The 22,798-nt window shown below is 46.4% G+C and overlaps 1 protein-coding gene across 1 annotated transcript in view; it reads right to left on the reverse strand.

Annotated features, from left to right (window-relative positions):
• Positions 1 to 22,798, reverse strand: part of PGM2L1 (phosphoglucomutase 2 like 1) — a 680,235-nt gene that overhangs the window by 67,260 nt on the left and 590,177 nt on the right. The window contains exon 11 of the mRNA XM_086933811.1: positions 22,518 to 22,647. Within this exon, the coding sequence (XP_086789937.1) occupies positions 22,518 to 22,647 (130 nt within the window). The remainder of the gene's footprint in view (positions 1 to 22,517; positions 22,648 to 22,798) is intronic.

Below are 22,798 nucleotides of genomic sequence, written 5' to 3' on the forward strand. Positions count from 1 at the left end.
TACAATTTTCTGAGCGACACATATCAGGGAAAATTTATGTGTCAAGATCTGGTCTGTCACTTTTAAGTTGGCCACACCAATATCAATTGGGGATGAAAATTGATCCCAGGGCTGATCCTCCTGTGTATGTGGTGCAACCTTTGAGTGTATCCAGTGTCACTGGGGACAGTTCACTACTTATTGAGAATTTACGCCAATCCTTTCCCACCGTATTCAGCGGTACCTTGGGTCGGTATAAGGGTTTTGAACATGTCATCAAATTAAATGAGAATGCTATTCCTGTAAGACATAGAGTAAGGAATGTTCCCTTATCCTATAGAGTTAAACTTAAGGATATGCTAAAAGATTTGTGTGAGAAAAACATTATTGAACCTGTTGAGTCGTCACCTTGGGTTTCTCCGATTGTTATTTCGGTTAAGTCCAATGGCGAACTTAGGCTATGCATTGACCTCCGCAGTGTCAATAGCGCTATTTGGGTTGATTCGCACCCTTTACCAAATCTCCATGAGATGGTGTCGACATTGGCTGGTGCACAGGTTTTCTCCTGTGTTGACCTAGCCAGTGCTTACCACCAAGTTGTACTTGCTGAGGAGTCCAAAAATATTACTGCCTTTATCACACCTGAAGGTTTATACAGGTTTTGTCGTATGCCCTTTGGACTGGCAAGTGCAGCCTCCGTGTTCCAGAGGCTAATGAGAGATACCTTGGAAGGTTTGAGTGGTGCTATAGCATTCCAGGATGACATTTTAGTGCATGGGAAGGATGACTATGAGCATGACAATAATCTAAGGTGTGTGATCGCTGCGTTAGCGCAGAAGGGTCTTACACTTCGCCTTGACAAATGCAAATTTAGGCAAAAGGAGGTGGAATATCTTGGGCATACTATCAGTGGAATGGGAATCAAGCCAAAGAAGAATCATGATAAGAGCATTGTGAATGCTCCTGTGCCTACGTCAAAAGAGCAACTCGTGGCTTTTTTAGGTCTCATCAAGTTTTACGCTAAGTTTATCCCAAACTTCTCAGTGAAAGTTGATCCGTTCAGAGGTCTTTTGAAGAAAAATGCAAAGTTTGTTTGGACGGATGAAATGACACAAGCTTTCCAATCCTTAAAAGTGTTTATTGTGAATGCTCCTTGCTTAAAACCTTTTGTCATTGGCGTGAAATGCATCATCATGGTGGACGCCAGTTCCTCCGGTTTAGGTGGTGTACTTTTGCAGAAAGATTGCGAGAAAGAATGGGTTGTGGCCTACGCATCTAGGGCCTTACGTGATGCTGAAAAGAATTACTCCGTTATAGAAAGGGAGCTACTGGCATGTGTTTGGGGTGCTGAACATTTCAGACCTTTTTTGTGGGGCACAAAATTTTTGATAAAAACTGATCATAAGCCATTGGTGTATCTCATGGCTCCAGGTGGAGGAAGGACTATGTCGGCACGCCTTGCAAGGTTAGCTTCTAGGTTGCAGTCTTTTCAGTATACAATTGAATATGTTCAGGGGAAGGCGAATGTTCATGCGGATTGCATGTCCAGATTGATTTCCGAGTCTGATGTTTCGGGAGTTGTGCATGAAGAGGAGTGTGAAGTTGCTTTCAATTTTAAAGATGTCAATTCTGTGTGTGGCGAACGATTTTCTTTGCAAGAGGATGTCTGGATGGAAGAGATGAATAAAGATTTGGAGTTGGGCAGCGTTAAGAAGTACCTTGTACAGGGTTGGCCTGAACAGAGGAAGTTGTCTGGAAACATGATGGGTTTCTTCAAGGTTCAAGAGGAACTTGCTGTGGAAAATGGTTTGATTCTTTGTGGCGATAAGATTGTTCCACCTTTTCAACTCAGGAATTCCCTCCTTGAAATTGCGCATGAGGGACATTTGGGGATTTCTTTTACCAGAAGGCGTTTGAAGGAGTTTTTCTGGTGGCCAGGTATTGACTCTTGTGTAGATCATTTTGTGCGACAGTGTACCCAGTGCTCTAACAGCGATAAATCAGCTGTTGCTTTACGTCCTGAGCCATGCCCCATTGATTTACCTTTAGGTCCCTGGCGGAAATTGGGGTTAGACATCATTGGGCCTTTCAGTTGTTTACCCAAGCAGGAGGCTTTCGGCATTGTACTCATAGATTATTTTTCTAAATGGCCTGAGGTCAAAATGGTTAGGGAAGTTACTTCGGGTCAAGTTATAGAATTTTTAGATGAGACTTTTTGCAGAGAAGGGATTCCCCAAGAAATTGTGACTGACAACGGTCCACAGTTTGTGAGTAAGGAGATAGAACTTTTCTTTGCTAAATGTGGTATTGTCCATAGGAAGATTGCAGTTTTCCATCCTGAGGCGAACGGTCAGGTGGAACGCTTCAACCGTGTGGTCAAAGAGGCGATACAGCTTTCTATTAAAGGTAATCTGAATTGGAGGAATGCTTTGCAATCCATGTTATTGGCTTATAGAACTTCTCCCAATTCTGTGACTTTGGTCACTCCTTTTGAGCTTCTAAGAGGGCGGAAGCCCAGCACCAAGTTAGTTCCTTGGTGGCTAAAAAAAAATTTAGCTGGTTTTGAAAATTGTTCTAAAGTTGATTTTGAAGCTGTTCTACACAGGGTTCAGTCATATAAGGAAAGGATGAAACGTGATATGGTCAAAAGGATTGGTTCTACGTCTAGTCGTTCTATCAAAGTGGGTGATCTCGTTCGCATCAAAAAGAAAGAGGGTGTGAGTAAGGGTTTTCCTGTTTGGTCAAACCCTAAGAAGGTCATTGAAGTTTTTAGGAATGCGGTCAGGGTTGATGGTGGTTCTGTCCGGAACTTGAGCAGGGTTTCTTTGTTTAATGGGCCTTGTCAATCGGTGGAAGATTCGGACAGCAATGTTTTTTATGATGTTGGAAGAATGAGTGATAATGGCGAATGTCCTCAAGCTATGTGTGATTCTGACAACACTAGAGCTATACGCTCTCATCGCTTACCTGTTAGGTTTAATGATTTTGTGATGAATTGATCTTTGTTTTTTTTTTTTGTTTTTTGGTTTTCTTTTAAGGGGGGAAGGTGTGTTGGGAATGTATTCTTGTTGACTCGAGCTGTCACGAGCGTTCAGGTGTGTCTGGCTGCTCGTGACAAGCTCGTGTTGCTGTTACCACTTGTTATCGTTTAAACATGCAGAATGTTATCGGTTGTGCTGCATCTGTTGATGTCGCATTACAAGCTGTAACTCTAAGGCGTGAGCATCTAATAAACTCCGTCTACGACTTCAACCTTCTTCGTGCCTTTCTTTGACTTCCCTACAGTAATCTCACATTACGGCGCCTGGAGATAGTGAGGTGGGGCTCAGCGTGATGCGGAGCTGAACGACTGTGACCACCGGTATCTGCGCCTACGTGCCAGGGCCCCACATCCTTTCTACGGTGTGAGCTGATCCCCAAGCGCTGACCTGCACGCTAAGTGAAGCCCTCAATTGCAGACAACCCTACTCTAACTGGTGAGCAATGACATCATTATGAGACATGCGGCGAGTGGAACGGAGGTGAAGAGGGGATGAATGAGGGTTCCTGCTGCAGCCCTATAATACTGATGATCCGTAATTTGGTTGTGAGGTGCTATAGATGTGAGACCCTGCTGAGCATAACCACATACACCGAAAGTGCGGCAGACAGAGAGCAGCGGGGTGCCCGACTAATTTGACTGTGAAAAGATATTGCAGTACAGTGCAGCAGTAAAACTAAATTGCGTTACTTCCAGGAGGGGTGACTTGCGAACCAGATTATTAGTGACAACATGGGTAAAACGGACACCCGCCAGCCTCAGCTCAAATTTGAAGCGGCTAAAAAAGGGGCCTAAGCCTAACTTGGCGGAAAATGAGGTGGGCGATGTGGATATGGAGGGGGCTGGAGCAATGTCCACAGCCTTGGACATGCGGCAGATACTACAGGAGATGAGACAGGGATTCGCAACAGTGGTGGATAAGGTGGATCGGATGTCCTCTAGAATGGACGCAATAATTCACAAGGTGGATCAACACGAGGAGCAAAAAAAGGAAACGGAGAGGCGCATATCGGACAACGACGATACTACCGCAAGTCACACGACACAATTAGCAAGGATGGACAAACTACTGCGGGTAATAGCAGCAAAAAACTAGGACTTGGAAGCCCGCAGTAGGCGCAATAACATCCGTGTCACGGGCGTGCTGGAGTCCACAAATACTGGGCGTATGGAAGATTACGTAGAAAAACTGCTCCTGGCTGCTACAGGCTCTCATGCTTTTTCCACCCAATTTATGTTGAGAGAGCACATAGGTCTCTTGGGCCAAAGCCGACACCAGGAAATCCACCAAGACCCATAATTGCGCGATTACTGAACTATCAAGATTGTGATGCGGCCCTGCGGGCGGCGCGCATGAAGAGGGATCTGTCATATGAAGGAGTGTCTTTCTCGATCTTTCCGGAATTTACTCCTATGGTGCAGGAGGAAAGGCGTACGTTCATTGGGGTAAAGAAGAAATTACGTGAAGCGCAAATTGATTACGCTCTGTGTCCCGCGCGACTCCGAGTGACACACCAAGGGAAACCACGCTTCTACACGAATCCACAACAAGAGGAGGATTATCTGCGGACACTGAAGCGGGCGAAGGGAGGTGGGGCTGACTGGGATTCTGCACATCGAGGCGCTGAGCAGGACACAGACGAGGAAGCATGAACTGTAACTCCAGCCGAACAAACTTCTCTCTGGTGGCTGGATCCTATGACTTTGATTGGTTCTGGCGAGGTGGCGAGGCTGGGAGTCACTGTCTGGGCGGATGACCGGGGTCGAGCACAGTCCGGTGGTAATGTATTCCAGGCCCCACTTCCCCTCCTCGAATTGAGCCCAGAGGTGGATCAGGTCGTATGGCTTGAGTTGTGGGTAGTGGCTGTGTAGCTACCTAGAGATGTCCCCCAACGGGTGTTCTCCCAGGTTGAATTGTATTATCTGGGTGTTAAGGATGTTAATGTTGAGTAATGAGTGAGGCGGGGGTGGAATGTGCTGGCAAGTTGGGGTTGCTTCAGTGGGTGGTGGGAGGATCGGGGGATGCAGAAGAAGTATGCTGTTATAGTGTATGGTAAATTGCTGATTGCTGGATGACTAACAAGAATGTTTCTGCCGGGGAAGGAGGGTGGTTGGGGGGGTTGTTTTGGGGGGGGGGGGATGGGTGGATTATTGTAGGGAGAGGTACTTAGATAAAATGCATTGGGGCTGTTCAAGCTATGAGAATACTGCAGACCTGCATCTGAGGGGGAGAAGCAATGTACGCCCCATATCAAGAGAGGCCAGATGTGCTGAAAGGCAAGTGCGAAGTGGTGATATGAATGGAGGGAATGGCGGGGCAGGTTAAGGACCATAATATGAATATTTCATCTTGGAATGTGAGGGGATTAAACGATGCACGTAAATGCAGACCGGTATTGGCGTATTTAAACAGACAAAATGTCCAGATAGCGATGCTACAGGAAACACACTTAAGCCCACCCTCACAAAATAACTTTGCAGTGAGATGGGCCTCAACCCGAATATTCTCCTCTTACTCCTCATATGCCAGAGGTACTGCCCTTCTAGACAGACAAGGTGTTCCGCTTACACTGGTGGGCTCGCTGTCGGATGCACAGGGATGATACGTCATAGTTTGGGGGAGGTTGAGTATGGATACAATCCCTTTTGCTAATTGTTACGCTCCTAATGTAGACACTCCGGAGTTCTTCACCATGCTTTGGTTGAAAATAGTACTGGTAGGGTCCACACATGTAGTATGGGGAGGGGACTTTAACGTCAGCCTGATCCCTGCACTTGACAGGATGGAAGGTACTGCACAATACCATAATAGGTCCAGAGAGGTACTGGTGGACTTACTGGCGGGGGAGGACTTGATTGATGGCTGGAGGCGCCTACATCCGCAGATGAGAGAGGGAACGCACTATACATCACACACTGGTTCTTGGGCGAGATTAGATTACTGTTTACTGTCACAGGGTCTGATCATGGGCCTGGCGAGTGCTGTCCATCTGCCGCGTACGTACTCGGATCATTGCCCTGTGGTGATCACGCTTAATTTGCCTGGCCTGGAGTGACCAAGATCTGTATGGCGGTTGCAGCCTAAGGTGTTGCTGGATCTGGTGTTCAGAACTGAGCTGGGAGAAGAGATTAAGGATTTCTTTGAACGGAACAAGGGGTCTGTGGAGAGTATTGAAATTATATGAGAAGCATTCAAAGTCACTATACGTGGATTTTGTATCTCCAAGAGTTTTGGGGTCTTACGAGATATCAGTCATACATTAAGTAAGTTGGAGCGCGATTTGAAGAGTATAGAGGATCGTATGATGAATGGTGCGGAGGAGTCACTGCAGGGGGAATTTAGGAAAGTATTGTCGGCATACGAGGAAGAAGCCACTAGGGAAGCAAATTTTAGGGGACGGCATTGGGTGGCGCATCGATTTGGAAAAGGGGAACGCCCTGGGAGGGCTTTGGCAGAGATCACTAGATGTCCCAGATTTCAAAATACTGTGCTGGAGATAGAAACACAGGAGGGAATACTAAGACATGATACGGAGGGTATAATGGAAACTTTCAAGGCACACTATGAGACGCTGTACACTATACAAAGCGATGGGGATATAGACTTGGAGGAATTCTTAGCGGATGTGGCAATTTGTTGGCTGAGTGATGTACATAGGCAGTTTTTAGGTGCCCTGTTGGAGACCAATGAGATAAGGGATGCAATAATGTCCTTACAAAATGGAAGGCGTCCGGACTTGATGGCATACCAGCCGAATTCTCTAAATGTTATGTGGATATTATGGCGCCGGTATTGCGAGAAATATTTGAAGAATCTCTGGAAGCAGGGATATTACCCTCCTCGATGAGAGGAGTGGTCATTACCTCCTTACTAAAACATGATAAGCCTTGCAGAAAACGGATTCTTATAGACCCCTTTCGCTCATTAACTATGACACCAAAATTTTAGCTAAGGTGTTGGCTACTCGGTTAACGTTACTAATTGACAAGATTGTTCTCCCTGACCAATCAGGATTTGTCCCTGGGCGAGCCATGACACATAACTTACGCACCCTCTTCTCACTGATACAGACGATAGATCAAAAATTCCCAGTCGCAGCGATTTTCTTGGATGCGACGAAAGCTTTCGATTCAGTGGAATGGGGCTATTTATTTAAAGTGCTCCAGAGAATGGGGTTCCCGCCCATTTTTGTAGAATGGATCAAATTACTGTATTATAAAACAACAGCCAATATAGTGTTCAATGGCCACTTGTCGTCGGCTATGGAGCTCACCAGGGGCACTCGGCAGGGTTGCCCACTATCGCCATTGGCAGCCAGGCTGCGGCAGATCCATAATGACAGGGCAGTCCAGTGCGGCCAGCGGCAAATACTAGTATCGTTGTATGCCGACGACATCACGCTATATGTAACGGACACCGAACACAATCTGAACCCTCTCCTTAGAGAATTCCTGGTTTTTGGCAGGCTATCTGGGGTTAATATAAACTGGGGTAAATCAAAGTTTTTCCCCCTTACGAAGGCCGTGACAAGGTTCCCACTGGACTTCCCTTTGCAATGGTGTGACGAAGACCTCAAATACTTGGGGATACAGATCATTAGAGATCGTGAGGAGATGATAAGATTGAATTATGACACAGCGATAACTAAATTGGAGGCTAAGGTTACTCGATGGAACGCACTACGCCTCTCGCTGGCGGGAAGGGCCTCACTTGTAAAAATGGTCGTGCTTCCCCAATTTTTAAATCTCTTCCTCAACGTCCCATACTACCCTGGCGCTTACTTTTTTAAGAAACTGTGGACCGAACTGCTGCGGTTGGGTAAGCAGCCAAGTCTTCGATGGGATATTATCACGCAACCATATGATAAGGGAGGATTTCATGTCCCAGATTTTGAGACTTATTATTTAAGCGCACAGGCCCACTATGCGTATCACTGGATGATCCCTATGCCATTCAAGCCTCAGTTAGCAGCAGAGGACTGGGTGGCTCGACCAATCCCACTTAGTGGCATTATACATGGTCCGCTTAGCTTGGTGGAGACTCCTCTCACAACGGTTACTTGCACGATGGATGCATGGAGGCGCATAGCGCATATCATGGGAGTGCAATTAATGAATTCGCCACGCCTACCCCTCTCCTATCACCAGAGCATGGGTATATTGCAAGAGACAGGGTTTCGGGCCATGTGCAGACGACTGCGGGTTACCACGTGGGGAGATCTGTTCTCTGGCGGACATTTTCGGTCGAGAGAAATTTTTTTTCAGGGAGCTAATCCCACATCCTTGGAGGTTTTTTTATATATTCGCTTACGACGGTATGAGATTGGTGGTCCCAGAGTTTCCGTCAGAGCCGGAGACATTTGCTCCAATGCACCTTATACTTAGTTCATCTGACGGGAAACACCTAGTGTCGAAACTATACAGAACGATACGGGCGGAAAAGACGGAAATTACAAGCTCCGCTCGTACCCACTAGTCGGAAGACCTAGGGCAGAACATCTCGAACGAACACTGGAAATACTGCTGCACTATTACAGAGAATATATCTGCTAGTTGCAGATTAAAAATAATCCATTATAAGTTTCTGCAACGTATATATTATACTCCTGCCAGAAAATACCGCTTTCATTTATCAGATAATGATAGGTGTCCGAGATGTCAAAGGCCTGGGACGGGTTTTTTACATTTGGCGTGGGACTGCCCAGTTATAAATATGTATTTGTCGCAAGTTCGCGAAGCACTTGAACGCATGGTTGGCACTAATATTGATATGGACCCATTGGTGATGTTATTGGGTTATACAAAGAACATTCCCAAACAGACGAGGAAATATCTCAATATTGCTCTCCTTTTGGCAAAGCGTAGAATTGCTTGTAGATGGGGGAGGGAGAGAGACCCAAAATGTAAGGAGTGGTTACATGATCTAGTATATTGTCAAGAGCAGTCTACTATATACGCAGAAATGTTGCTGATGTACTCTAGGCCGAAGGATGTGTGGGGGCCACTACAGACATACTTGATGGACAGTGGGAGGGGAGACACTGGGGTGAGTGAAGAGGAAGGAGATCTTGAGGATTTGAGTGGGTGAGTAATATGCTGTGAGCAGTGGGGCTGGGGATGACTATGCTCCAAAAGATCTGTATATTGATGGTATTGTAAACCATCCTGTATATGAAATGCATTGTCTTTGTGTATTATTATTGTGTATGCTGACACTGCAAAAGATTATGTAACTTATCGCTCTACTGGGTGGCGCTTCCTGAGTGGCCGATATTCTAGAAGAATGTGGATCCCCCCCTCGCACACTGGTGTGGTACAGCAATGTTGCTAAAGAACCGAACTTGTCCCCCATTTCTAGTGCAATGATGTTTAGTGTCTCATATCTTTATATAGCATGTATGTATGAAGTGGTACGATTGAATTGAGTCCCAGAATATAATGTACTGGTATAACATGTTTATGCTGTGTAAATGTTTAAAAATAAAGCTTTAAAAATAAAAAATAAACTTTCTACAGCCAGACATGGGAACAAGGTAAAATGCTGCCCCACACAAATAGAATACCTGCCCAATAGTTTGGACCTTGACCATAAAACCTGCCTGAATTTGTGTTTCCAGTTTCAGTCCTGTTATCTGTCTAAGACCTATCTTGAGAAAACTTTTATTACATTATCAGTCAACATTATATATTTGTATTAACCAAGAGTATCCCATCTCTATTATTTATATACACAGGGATGATTTAAGACCTTTGTAGGTATCAGGGATATCGGCACCAGCCAAAATGGCATAAGTTGTTGTAAGTGCTAAAAATAAAAATTCTGATCGGAAAAAATTTGCTAGGAACTTAACTGGTCCAGAGGCTTTCCCCACTTTTCAGGGCATCATTGGCCTTGAATGTTCCCTGTAAAGAAAATTCCACGGGAACGATATTTATAGGGCCATCGATTGACAACGAACACACTGTATCGGTTACTGGAAAGGGAGAGGTGATCAAGCAAGGGACGGAATAAAGGCCATTAACATTTTGAAACCACGGTGTAGTTTGCATGTAGAACTCTATAGCTATTTTTGTGCAGAGAACTATGGGCTATAATTTACCGAAATGTATTATTATCCTTCTTCCATATTGTTTTGAGGAGCTTGTGCCAGTTTTTTCTTACCGATTTTCTTACTTTGTGTTTGCACACATTTGTACTCTAACCTAGTCTGAGTGATTGCAACCTTATTATGGGACTTAACTGCTTACGCTTATTTACATTTTGGCTGCTTACAATTCTTAGTATATCAAGGTGAATTCTTGCTCTTGGGAAAGTGCTGTATAGATTCCTTATAAAATAGAGGCCAGATTTATGAAACCTTTCAGCATTTTGTGAATTGGGGCTTTTGCGACCACAAAAAGGCTTTTTATTATGTATGAAACTAAAATTGCAATTTGGTAACATTACCAAATACCGAATTGGATAGGTATGTATTAATGTTTTGCGACCGAAATCTAGTTGGAAAACATTAACACTTTCGAGACTACTGAAAGGTAGCAGTCCCCTTAGTGAATGTTGAAAAATAAAAAAATGTATAAGTAGGCAGTAGTACTGGAGACCACCGTCTACTCTTAAAACTGTTTTTTTTGTTCATTTTTTTAAACCCATCTCATTTCCTTTATGGAAAATGGGCTGCATCTCACAAACAAAAACATGCTTTCTTTAAAGCAATCAAAGACCTGGTGATCTGCTGAGCTCAGCAAGCCTCAATCCCTGTGATAGCTGCAATTCCTAGAGTGCTGCAATTTGTGACCTACCTCATTAATATTTATGAGGTAGGTTGAATTGTGATCCACTAGAAATCAGTGTTTTGTGAACCATCCTATTAGTACAACCAGACTGGTCACAAAAATACTGGTTGCAATATGTGACCAGTGCTACGTAAATGTAGCCTGGGTCAATTAGGGAATCAAATAATGTTGATGAATGTTACAAATTGGATAGTAAGCTGTGGGAGCAAAAGTGGCCACTAGGTTCATGTATATACTTGCTAAAAATGTCGGTATCATTTGAATGGTTGGCCATTTAACACACTGATGATTATTAATAGTCATTGGGGGACTGTCATCTGAATTATTAGATTTAGCCATTGCATACAAATATGCTCCTTTAATGGTCCAAAAGACGGGGTTGTGGCCACTATCAACTCTTTGAGTAGCTTCCACATCCTGGAGAGCAGACCACAAACAGCTATTTAACACAGTATAACCAATTTTACTACTATAGTTATCCATTTTTAATGCACACATCCTTTTACTGTCCAAAAGATGATCACAGACCATGGAATAAGGTCGGGGAAGAATAGCTCTATTACAGTGACGATCCAATTCCTAATCAAATGGAGACTCTAATGCTGGAATGCTCCAGTTTTGATCCTCTTGTTCGGTGAGAATGCTTACACTATCCAGGGGTTAATAAAAAGTATTCAAATCCTAGGCAATCAGGAGAGGACTGCAATCAATGCTTCAAGGTGGCCCTCCAGCACCCTCAGTAAGGGAGACTAGTTTTTTCTAATGGTTAGCGCGGTCATATACATTGTACAGCTTTATAGAGAAACTAATAAACAGAAATAAACTCGAGGTCTGTGGGCTGGTTTCAGGATTTAATGGATTGCTGATCAAGGTACTCCATTCTATGCCTACTGAAATACAAATAAAAGTCAACTGACAGACCATTCTCAATAAGTACTACCAAGAAGTGGAATGGGTGGAATTAATGGTAGGAATCGATATAGTCTTCAAAGAATCCAGACTCAAATGTTTGTACTTCCAAATTCTTCATTCATGGTACCGGTCCCCTGACACTTTTTAAAGCTGGGTTATTACCAAACAGTTCATGGTGCATAGCAGCATAGTACGCTGTGATGTTCTGCACGTCCGCATCACTTCCCCCTACAGTCTGGATTCAGCACATAATTTCTCCTATGTGCCGCTGAACCGTCGCATCGCTGTGTTTTCCAATGCTTCCATCCTCTGCTGCTTTTCTACCTGGTGGATTTTTATGCATTTGAGGTACTTTGTGTAAAAATCACGCATCTATAGATTTCTAAAGAAAGAATTGCTTGAAACCTTTTAAAAGTCATCTTTTGTTATGTGTATGTTGGATTTTTGTTGCTTTGTTGGTGCTACTGTGTGTGTTGTGTACAAACGCTTTAAACATTGCCTCTGAGAGAAGCCTGTCTGCTCGTGCCGAGCTACCAAGGCGGCGAGCAGGGGTGATCTAGGTATGCAACTCCCTTGTCCTGACTAGAAGGAAGGGTCCATATTTGGACAAGGTGCATACCTTTGCCAACTAGAGACCCTCATTTCTAACCGTCTGTTTTTTTAGAAAACATTTTTTTTTTGGCCTGTAGCAAATTATTTTTTTAGAATAATGAAGGCCTGGCGTATTCCGAAACAAAGGTTGTTAAAAGCATGACAAAACCAAACAATAATTACCAGAAGGGTGGCAGACAATGCTAGGCCTATTGCCTTTACTAATGCTTGGTTTTTACACCAGCTTTTATGGTTGTTCATGTGGTGCTCTGTATACCACATAAATTGCAAAGGTTGGAGTGTGGGGCAGAGGTAGTGACTTTGGTTTTGCTTATAACATTTGGGACTTTTTGAAGAATATTCTTCTCAAAACCTGAATGAAAAAGATATATAAATACTGCACTATAATCAACCTATTCGATGTAGATTTGTAAAGAACACATGATTTCTTGTCTCTTCACAATATTTCTAGTCTTTATTGAGAGGTCAATCCAGTTAATTCGAAAAGCACACATTCCAGATTGATCGTCTGACAGCATGTGCTGAAGATGAAACCTCACCTGTCACCACAAGTCAGTTAACAAGCATTTGCAATGCAATAGGTCTTGCATTTGTAAAATTAGAGCAATTGGCGTTATAAATTACATTGTTTTTATTTATGTTTTATTTGCAGTGGAGTGTTTTTTTAAAGAAAGAGTGCAAGCTATGACGTATGGAAGCTATGTGTAAGCAGGAAGCGCAGAGGGAGTGAGATTGTGTGTAAGATAGTTGTGGGAAAGAAGGGAAGTGGAGTGGCGACACTCATTGTCTCATGCTGGCAGGGCCGGACTGGCCGTAGCGGGCACTGGGCGTTTTCCCGGTGGGTCACTAGGATGGTGGCTGGTTTTTGGCCCCTAGGGGGCTGTTTTTGTTACTGTGGCAGGCAATATCGTCCCCCTGTAACAAAATCGACAGAAACCATCCCTGGCAAACATATCGCCGGCACCCCCCTCCCTCCCACCATGGAGGCCGAGCAGTTTACCAGGGCCGGTTCGGTTCCCAGTCCGGCCCTGCATGCCGGTGCTGTAGTTAATAAATACAAAATGTTGCTGTTATGCACATTACCTTGATTTTGAACCTAAAAATACATCTTTCACACAGTAGTATATAGATGTGCTTTAAAACCAGCTGAAGATACAGAAATGTTTTCTTATGTGCTATATGTCTGTCCCTTTTAATTTCACACTTGTCAAACCAGCATTGTGAAAGCCAACAAATCTGTGTGTAGTATACTGATATGTATCTTTTTCCAGGCCTGTTTTTGCATGCTTTAGTCACAAAAAGGCAAAGAAAAAAAAACAGGTGTGGATCTGCTGCTAAAAGCTTACATGAGATCCCTGCTTCATGTGCGAACTGTAAATTAGTCTGTGCATTATGAAAATGAGAACTGTCACAAAGGGGCTTGATAAAAATGTATTCTCGGATGTGCCACGGTTGGAAGGTTTATGTGAGTAAAACCAGGGCTAGGACCATGTACTCGATATTGCATAGTTGCAGCCCAAGGTGCATTTAACAACCTAAATATTGAAAATAGACCTTACAAACATGAATAAGTAATGCGCTATGTTGCTGTGCGCCAGGAAGTTGGTGGGTCACCTAATTTTCTTCGGAATTTTATATAGCGCGAGCTGGACCCAAAGGTATCGGAGCTCTCGTTATATTACAGCAAGACACATATTTTTTGGGGCACCTGTTATGTGCCTGATTGTATATTATGTTGACGGGTGGTTCTTCACACATTCCAGGAAGAATGAACATGTGTTGAAGGACCTGGAATGAAGTTTAAGATTCTGGTTTTTGCACAGGAAATAATCCCCGTTTTACAACGTGGAGGCAACCTGGGTCTCAACTATGTGGTGTTGCGCTCTAGCCTCCGGCGCTTGGCGTGATGACGTGCCGCGCCGGAGCAAGAGCGGAACACCAGCTCATGCGCAGGGAGCGGAGTGAAAGCGCGCAAAGGCAGCAAACGGCAGAAGCGACCGGAGCTTGGGACAGCTAGACGCTCGGCGCTCTGTACAATAGCGATCTTGTTTAAAAGGAAATAAATCCTTGTTCCTTACATAACCTGGCATCTTGTGCTCTGTGGGGGGAGAGATTAACAACATTACAAACTAGGTCTGAACTCATCGTTTCTTACCTGATAGAAAAGCCGTTATTTTAGTTCTGGTAGCTGTTCAGTTTGAGCAGGTTCTTGCTACTATGAAGAGGCTGGAATGCGCTTTGCAAGCTCCAGCTTTTCTTCCGCCTAAATAGTGAATGCAATGGAGTATGGGAGCTGTGAAGGAGATTTAAGGTACAGCCAGTAAAAGTCAGCAGCTGTGCTAAATTAAAGAAGCATTGTTAACACTGTGCTGATCGAAACATGGAAGGGCAGTGTCGGAGTTTACCGCGATTCATGTTTTGGACAGCACAGTGCTAACAATGCCTGTTTATTTTATCCAAACTGTGTTACCATTTGCAAGCATTGTTAGCACTGTTCTGCTCAAACCATTAAGTACGGTATCGCAAAAGAGGGCACCGAAGGATTGAGGTGGACCACTGCTGCAGAGGCGGTGTGCACTCTGAGGGAGGCGAGGCCCTTCCACAAACTGCGACAAAATAAGCAAGCATTGTTTGCAACCTGCTGTCCAAAACATGAAGCACAGTGTCATAGAAGCGAGTGCTGTGCTGATATATGCAGTGGGGTGAAGCAAGACAAGTAAGCATCAAAGATAGGGAGAGTCATTATCCTCTGCCAGACTGCTTCGAACCCTTGGCTGTTTAAGGTAATGGCAGCCGCATTTAAGAAGCATGATTACCACAGACTCAGCGGGCACCATCTGTGCAGCGCGAGTCCTTGGACAAGGAACTGGTCATTTGCCTGGGGCCAATACAATGACTGAGATCTCATTGAAGGACGGGACGGCGAGACACAGACATCCTTGTGGCACTAGTAGGCTAAGCAGAGTGAGAGCAGGTTCGATAGCACAGCCCCGACAAGTTCACAGCAGAGCAACAAGAAGAATGCGAGCCATGCGTGTATGCTGTACCATGCAGGTCCCTGCAGCGGGTGACTGACTGTGTGTAACATAAATCCAGGACAAAGAGGAAGTTGCAGCCGTCACGCATTTAACGGCACATATAGCACGCTCGCGGTCATTTGTGGACTTCGTATGCTCTGCACTCCGATCAGCTCTGGGAAACTTCACCCCGTAAATTAAAGGGTAAGCTCCCACCACTGCCAGGTTTGTAACTGCGGTGGTGGTGGGCGTGGATACACACAGGGCAGAAGAAAAAAAGCTGTGTGGAAAATAAAGGTGCACAGAATGGATACACACAGGGCAGATAAAAAAAAGCTGCACAGAAAATAAAGGCACACAGACATTATAGTTACAGCGAGGTGTGCTGCCAAAAAGCAGCTGAGGCAGCACACGTCATGCCTGCACGTACAGAAAATCATTAAAGAAAAGAGTGATAACTGATTTTGTTTTTGAAAAACTTTATTGTGCAAAAGATAGCATTACAAGTATGGGCCTACAACCACAGGGGCCGGCCGCTAGGACATGTGAGTCATTTATGTAATTCACAAAGCTGCGACCGCTCTTCCGTGGTCCAATTTAACACAGGATACTTTTTCGGCAACACAGGATGTAGACAGGATATAGAAATTTTTAATTTTTTAAAAAGAAAACGAAAAAGAAAACAAAGGAAAGAAGCTCAAGGCGAAGACGTTGTAGACAACGTCAAGCTCCGATGGGGGGGACCCACAGTACCAAATAACGAATCAGGAGGGCATGAAAGATAAATCGTGGTGGGGAGGCAGTGGGGAAGTCAGACAATAGGAGAAAAGGAATAAATCGTTCCAGGAACCTCCGGATCAGGGGGAAGGTGGAATGTCCAAAGTATCTTTGAGGGGAGGTGTGCAAATGTTCCCTCGGTAGGCGTTCCACTGACTCCAGATTTTGCTCCACGCCCTAGGCTTGCCCCTAGCCAGATATACTGTCTTCTCTCTAAACATGCACCAGTCCATATTCTCCTTCCATGCAGACACGGTGGGAAGCCGTGGGGAACCCCACAACTGTGCAATATCTCTTTTTGCAATCATGTTCCCCAGTGCCGCCCACTGGGCCTCGGCAATGTTATAATCATTCGGCTCCCACACATTCAACAGACATCTACGAGCCTCAGGCAGCAGAGCAACCCCGGTAACGCCCTCCATGACCGCATGCACCTGCTGCCAATACGCCGCCACCTCCCGGCACTCCCAGAGGATGTGGAGAAAGGTAGCATTCATACCCATCCAGGGAAAAGCCCATCGCAACCAAACGAGGACCCGTAACATATACACGGTGGAGAATCTTGAGCTGGATGAGACGGAGACGGGCCGGAATGGCGACTTCTTTTGGGGAGGATAAGGCCAGTCCTCGTCGTCCAACTCCAACCCGTCTCCCGACCAGACCTCTCTGAGACGCACAAGAAGGTCTGCCCGATTGTTGATTAGTTTCTTATAGATTAAGGAGATTGTACTATCGGGCAGATGACCATCAAGTATACGGTCCTCGAGTGGGGATGACTCAGGAACCGAATCACCAGCTGTGAAGACAGACAGCAAAGCGTGGCGAACCTGTACATACCTGAAGAACTCTCGATCCCCCAACTCGTACTCACTTTGAAGCATCGCAAAGGTCTTCACCGCTCCTTTCACCCAAAGATCACCCACTCTGCTGATACCAATCATGTCCCAGTTCTCAAAACCTTTCGTCGTCCAGAGGCAACCCAATTGTTCCGATGCATAAAATGGGGTCGCTTGCGTCAATCGATCATTCCATCCCATAGCCGCATTTGCATCTTTCCACACACGCACCGCAATCTTAGTGGGTCCCGTGAGGTTCCTCCCCACGGTACGAGAGTAGAGTGCTCTATTGAAGTTACCGCCAGGCAACTGATGTTTGTCCATCTCGAATGCAGGAGCCGGACCGGGTTCATACGTAGCATGGTTGATGGCGGACAACTGAGCGGCCCAGTAATACCTCCTGATGTCCGGGAGCGCGATGCCCCCGTCATACCAGGGGAGAGTGAGTTTTGCAAGAGGGATGCAAGCACGACCGTCCCAAACGAGCCTCCTCTGCAAACCTTCCACTTCCCGAAAGTACGCAGCCGGAATAGCGTCAAAAGAATTTTGAAGCGCATAGAGAAAGCGAGGCAGAGACATCATTTTAAAGAGTGCCGCTCGACCAAGTGTCGACAACGGCAGTTTACGCCACCGAGCCACGTCCACCTTCAGTCGTCGGAGAGGAGGGAGGAGATTGTGCTCGTAGCGGGCAACCGGGTCCAACAATATATAGACTCCCAAGTACTTGAAGCCCGATTGCGAGATTTGAATGGAAAACCTACTCGGCAAGGGGGGGAAGGCCGCCCGAGATGACATACACACACGATTTGGACCAATTTATAATCAGGCCGGAGTTCTTACCAAAAGAAGTGAGAACATCGAACAGGACGTTAAGGGATTTATGAGGGGAGGTAAGGTATAAAAGGATATCGTCGGCGTACAACGAAACACGATCTTCAAAATCGGGGGACCACTGGATGCCCTTTATCGACGGCTCCCAACGGAGCCAGGCTGCGAGCGGTTCGAGAGCAAGAGCAAAAAGCAAGGGGGACAGCGGGCATCCCTGCCGCGTACCCCTTCCGAGAGCAAAGGACCGGGACACTCTGCCATTGACGACGACCTGAGCCAACGGATCCGAATACAAAAGTTTAACCCAACTAATAAAGTCGGCACCGAAACCAAACTTCGCCAGAGTGGCCCAAAGATATGGCCATTCAATCGTATCAAAGGCCATCGTGGCGTCCAAGGAAGCCAAGATGGCCGGCTTCGATAGAGACTCCGCCCTAGCGAGAACACCGTGTAGGCGCCGCAAGTTAAGAGCAGTGTTTCGGTGCGGAATGAAACCGGATTGATGCGGGTGGATCAGGTCACAAATTACAGTGAGTAAACGATTGGCAAGGACCTTGGCAAGGATCTTAGGCTCGGCATTCAGCAGGGAAATAGGCCGATACGACGCACAGCGATCACGAGGCTTGCCCTCCTTAGGGATCACAACTATAGTAGCCAAACGCTGATCACAAGGGAGGGCGCCGAGCTCACGTGACTCCCTGAACATTGCGCGAAGGTAGGGCGCAACTTTGTCCGGGCGCAGTTTATACAGTTCGACAGGGAGGCCATCAGGGCCCATGGCCTTACCAGAACGGAGGGAACGGAATGCGGTAGCAATCTCATCAACTGACAACGGGGCCTCCATGCGCTCTCGGTCCTCCTCAGATAGACAAGGCAAAGCAATGTCCCTCAGCAGCAAACGAGAGTCATCTTCATCTCCGTCGGACACCGGGGAGAAAACCACACGAAAATAATCGGCAAAGCATTCCACAATCTCGCCAGGGTCAGTCACGCGCACACCATTCGAAGTCTGTATCACGTGAACCACACAATTCGCTCTTTCCTTTCTATCAAGCCATGCAATCAATTTGCCCGCCTTATCACCAACATCGTACAATCTACCCTGCTGTTCCCTGAACATTGTCTTGGCGGCATCCGTAACATGGGATTTATAATCAAATTGCTTCAAACTAAGGGCGTGGAGTTTCTCCCGGGTGACGCCTGATTCCAGGTCGGCCTCCAACTCAAGTATTTCTGCCTCCATACTCTCAACCTCCATATTTCGGGCCTTCTTGGTCTCAGCTATTAACACCTTGGCTGCTAAGGGTTTTCCCCTCCGGTGCTGACTTTTTTGAAAGCTCCTTTATTCATGACGAGCTCAGCTCGTCATAAGCACAGCTCAACCGTGCCTCATGACGAGCTGAGCTCGTCATGAGCATGTAAGGGGTTAAGGATAGGGCCTGACCACGAATGACAGTTTTGAAGGCCTCCCACAGGGACACAGAGGATGAGACAGACCCCTCATTTTCCAGGAAGTAAGAATCTAGGGACTTTATCAGGCTACTACGGGTCTTGGGGTTGCGCAAATACCATGGATTGATAGGGGCAATCCGCCCTGCGGCATGTATCCCCGTGTCAAAACTAAGCCACAAAGGAGAATGATCAGAAATGCCTCGGGCCAAATGTCTGATCTCCCTGACGTAGGAAGACTGGACCGCGGGCATAAGGACATAATCGAGCCTGGATAGACTCCCATGAGCCCCGGAGTGAAAAGTGTACTGACATTGCGTCGGGTGCATTAACCTCCAGCAGTCCACCAGGCCAAAAGGGTCTATGAACCCACCGAGCCAAGATTGGGAAGTGGGAAGTGTCCTGGGAGGGTGGCGATCCGAACTGCCTGAAAGCACAGAATTAAAATCCCCACCCATAAGAAGGAGACTGTCAGGGAGGCCCAGCATCATCCGGCCAACATCAGAGAAAGTAGAGGTCTGGAGACCCGGGGGAATGTATACTGTAACCAAGGAAAGAGTTTTACCCTCCCACCTACCAGTGATAGCGGCTAGCGCCCTCTGTCATCAAGGATAACATTATCTATCTCAATAGGGAGAGAAGACCGGATCAAAATACCAACCCCTCTGGGACCAATGGTAAACCCCGAGTGAGCAACCAGTCGGTAACCCCACCTGTTTAAAGCATGACACAAGTTTCCCACCAAATGCGTTTCCTGCAAGAGTACCACATCAGGAGACAAACGACGCAAATATTGCAACACAACACCCCGTTTGATATGATTCCCCCAATCCATTGACGTTCCATGATACCAACCTCAACCCACTACCCCCATCCCCATAAGTAATGCATAGGTCACCCCACAAAGAGCCGGACACCTGAAGCAAGGAAAAGAACAGTTTGTCGCCTTGAGAGAAAAAAACACACACCCGAACACCCCATCCCACCCCCCAACCAACACCCATTACAACTCCCCCCTCCCTGCACCCCTGCAGTAGACCAAAAAGCCACCACAACATGCAGTGTGCCTGTCGCCCTAAGAACCCCACCCTACAAAAAGACCCCAGAGGAGGAAAGAGGCCCGTCGCCACCCGCCACCCAGACGTGGACCGCAATGAAACATATTAGGAAAGGAAATAGAACCCAGCAGAGAAATGTCTAATGTTCGGAGGTCAGGGACCAAAAAGTCACTTCTGCGTAGGCTCACCGCCTTCGGCACCGCCAGGGTGCTCCGTCCGATCACCTCGGCCAGGTAGGGTGTCCAGCCAGTCACTTACATTGTCCGGCCGATCAAAAAAGAAAGTCCACTCCTCATACTCCACTCGAAGCCTAGTAGGGAAAAGCATCGCATACTTCATACCAAGGTCCCAAAGGCGTCGTTTTACCCCCTGGAAGGCCATCCTTTGTCTCTGGACATGCTGAGTAAAGTCCGGGAAGAAGTTGACAGAGGAGTTCTCAAAGATTACCGGGCCATGTACTCTCGAAGCCTGCAGGATCGCATCTCGATCTCTGAAGTGGAAGAGTTTCGCAATGATGGGCTGCGGAGGAGCGCCCGGCTTGGGCTTTCCACCCGGCACACGATGTGCACGCTCCACTGCAAAAAACTTGCTGAGTCCAGAGGGAGAAAGATGGTTCAGGACAAGATCCTCGACCAGAGGATCTATCGAGTGATGCTCGGGATTTTCTGCCACACCTATGACGCAAATGTTGTTGCGTCGCGCCCTGTTCTCAAAATCCTACAGCCGATGGGACATCAAGTCATTGGCAGATTTCAAGTTACCAACTTCTGTCTGAAGTTCCGACAGATCGGTCGTGAGGCTGGAAGTCTTCAGATCCAATGACTTCACTTTCTCATTGGTCTTGGACAGGTCAGCCCTGATCAAGGTGACATCGATGGCGACCGTGTCGATTTTACGAGCCAGTGCCTCATATTGCTGACCAATGGTCTCCTTCATATTGGAGATGGCGCCCATGATGTCCTGCAGGGACAGATCAACAGGAGCGGATGGGTCTTCTTTGGCCTCCTCTGGGGTGCGACTGGAAAGTCCGGGGGATCCTTTGGGCTGAGTGTAGCGATCGATGACATTTGTCTGGACCAGTCCCCCACGAAGAGGTGTCTTTGTCTTACGCTTCTCAGCGTCACCCTTACCAGCCATGTTGGAAGATGCGCCCCAGAGGGGCCCGCGAGACCTGGTGAAAATGGCCGCCGTCAGGCCGGGCACCAATAGACCACAAAAGCCGGCCAGTATAGCCAAGACAAAAGCACAAAAGTGATCCAAACGGCTGCGGAGTTAAGGCAGTGGTTGCATTAGATGAAGGCTGGAATGGCCCCAAGCCGAAGGATACGGTCTCACAATCAAACCGCGTCGGGATCCAGAAACGAAACCGAAAGTGGTGATGGGGCTACTGAGGAGACCCCACTGCCGTTGTTGTTCGACTCCGTCCCGGATCCACGAGTCGCCCAGTCCCCGGCTTGTCTCCCGGTGGGCCCAATAAGTTCTGAAAAGAGTTATGAACTCAGCCGAGGTTCATCTCAAAGAATCCGTCCAAGAAATCAGGATAAATTCAGGATAGATTGCGAAGGGTGGCGAGGGTCTGGGGAGCCCTGTGCTCACGCGACCATCTTGGATGCGCGCTAAGCTCCTCCTCCGCAATGAATGAGTGATCACGGATTTAACAAGGCTACGAGACGCGACGCCGTGCGCGAGCAAAAGAGATGCGCGCATGCACGTGCACAATCTCCAGTCCGGGTGGGCGAGCCGGAAAGGAGACCGGGAGGGGAGCAAAAAGCCTCACTGCAAATCAAAGGCGCGAATTTAACATAAGTGTGGCACGCGCCAATGAAAAGCAGGGGCAGAGCTTACACCCCACTTCCACAAGCAACCCAACAACAATAGATCTCGCAGAGCGAGCAGCACATGAGTTGCGTCGCTAGACGACACCTAAAAAGAAAGCAATATTTTAATAGGTAAGAAATAAAATTTTAAAAAAGAGGCAATTTCATAAGTAAAAGCATTGGCATCAAACTAAAACCATTTCCCCTCGATGGCACAAATGATTTCAGAAGATGATGATACTTGATGCTAAAATTAAATAATTACTACAAATCCATGTCAGAAATGAAAGGCTAAGATAGAGTGGAAATCAATACAAATCATTAGTTTTACTTACCACTCACACAAAACAACAATAGAGTATATAAAAACAGACAGTACTGAAAATGGGTGTATAAGTTACCTTTCATAAATGTTAGCGAGCTGCTGGACAAGGGTCAAGTTCTTTTCTTGCAGGTAAGAGGCCAGTTCCGCTGTGACAACAGCAGCACTCACTCCATCTTTATCCAGGACTGCTGTTCCACACATAAACCCTTTATATAAATAAAATGAAGCAATAAAAATGTGTTACTTTACACCATAATACACAGTGGCTGGGGAGAATTTATAGCAAACAGCACAATTCCAAATGCGGGAATTAAGACAGAAAGGGTTAAGAATAGGATGCAATAGGAGATTGGTGTG

The sequence above is a fragment of the Lissotriton vulgaris genome, chromosome 8 (assembly GCF_964263255.1).
Source record: "Lissotriton vulgaris chromosome 8, aLisVul1.2, whole genome shotgun sequence".
In the NCBI taxonomy this organism is placed as follows: Eukaryota; Metazoa; Chordata; class Amphibia; order Caudata; family Salamandridae; genus Lissotriton; species Lissotriton vulgaris.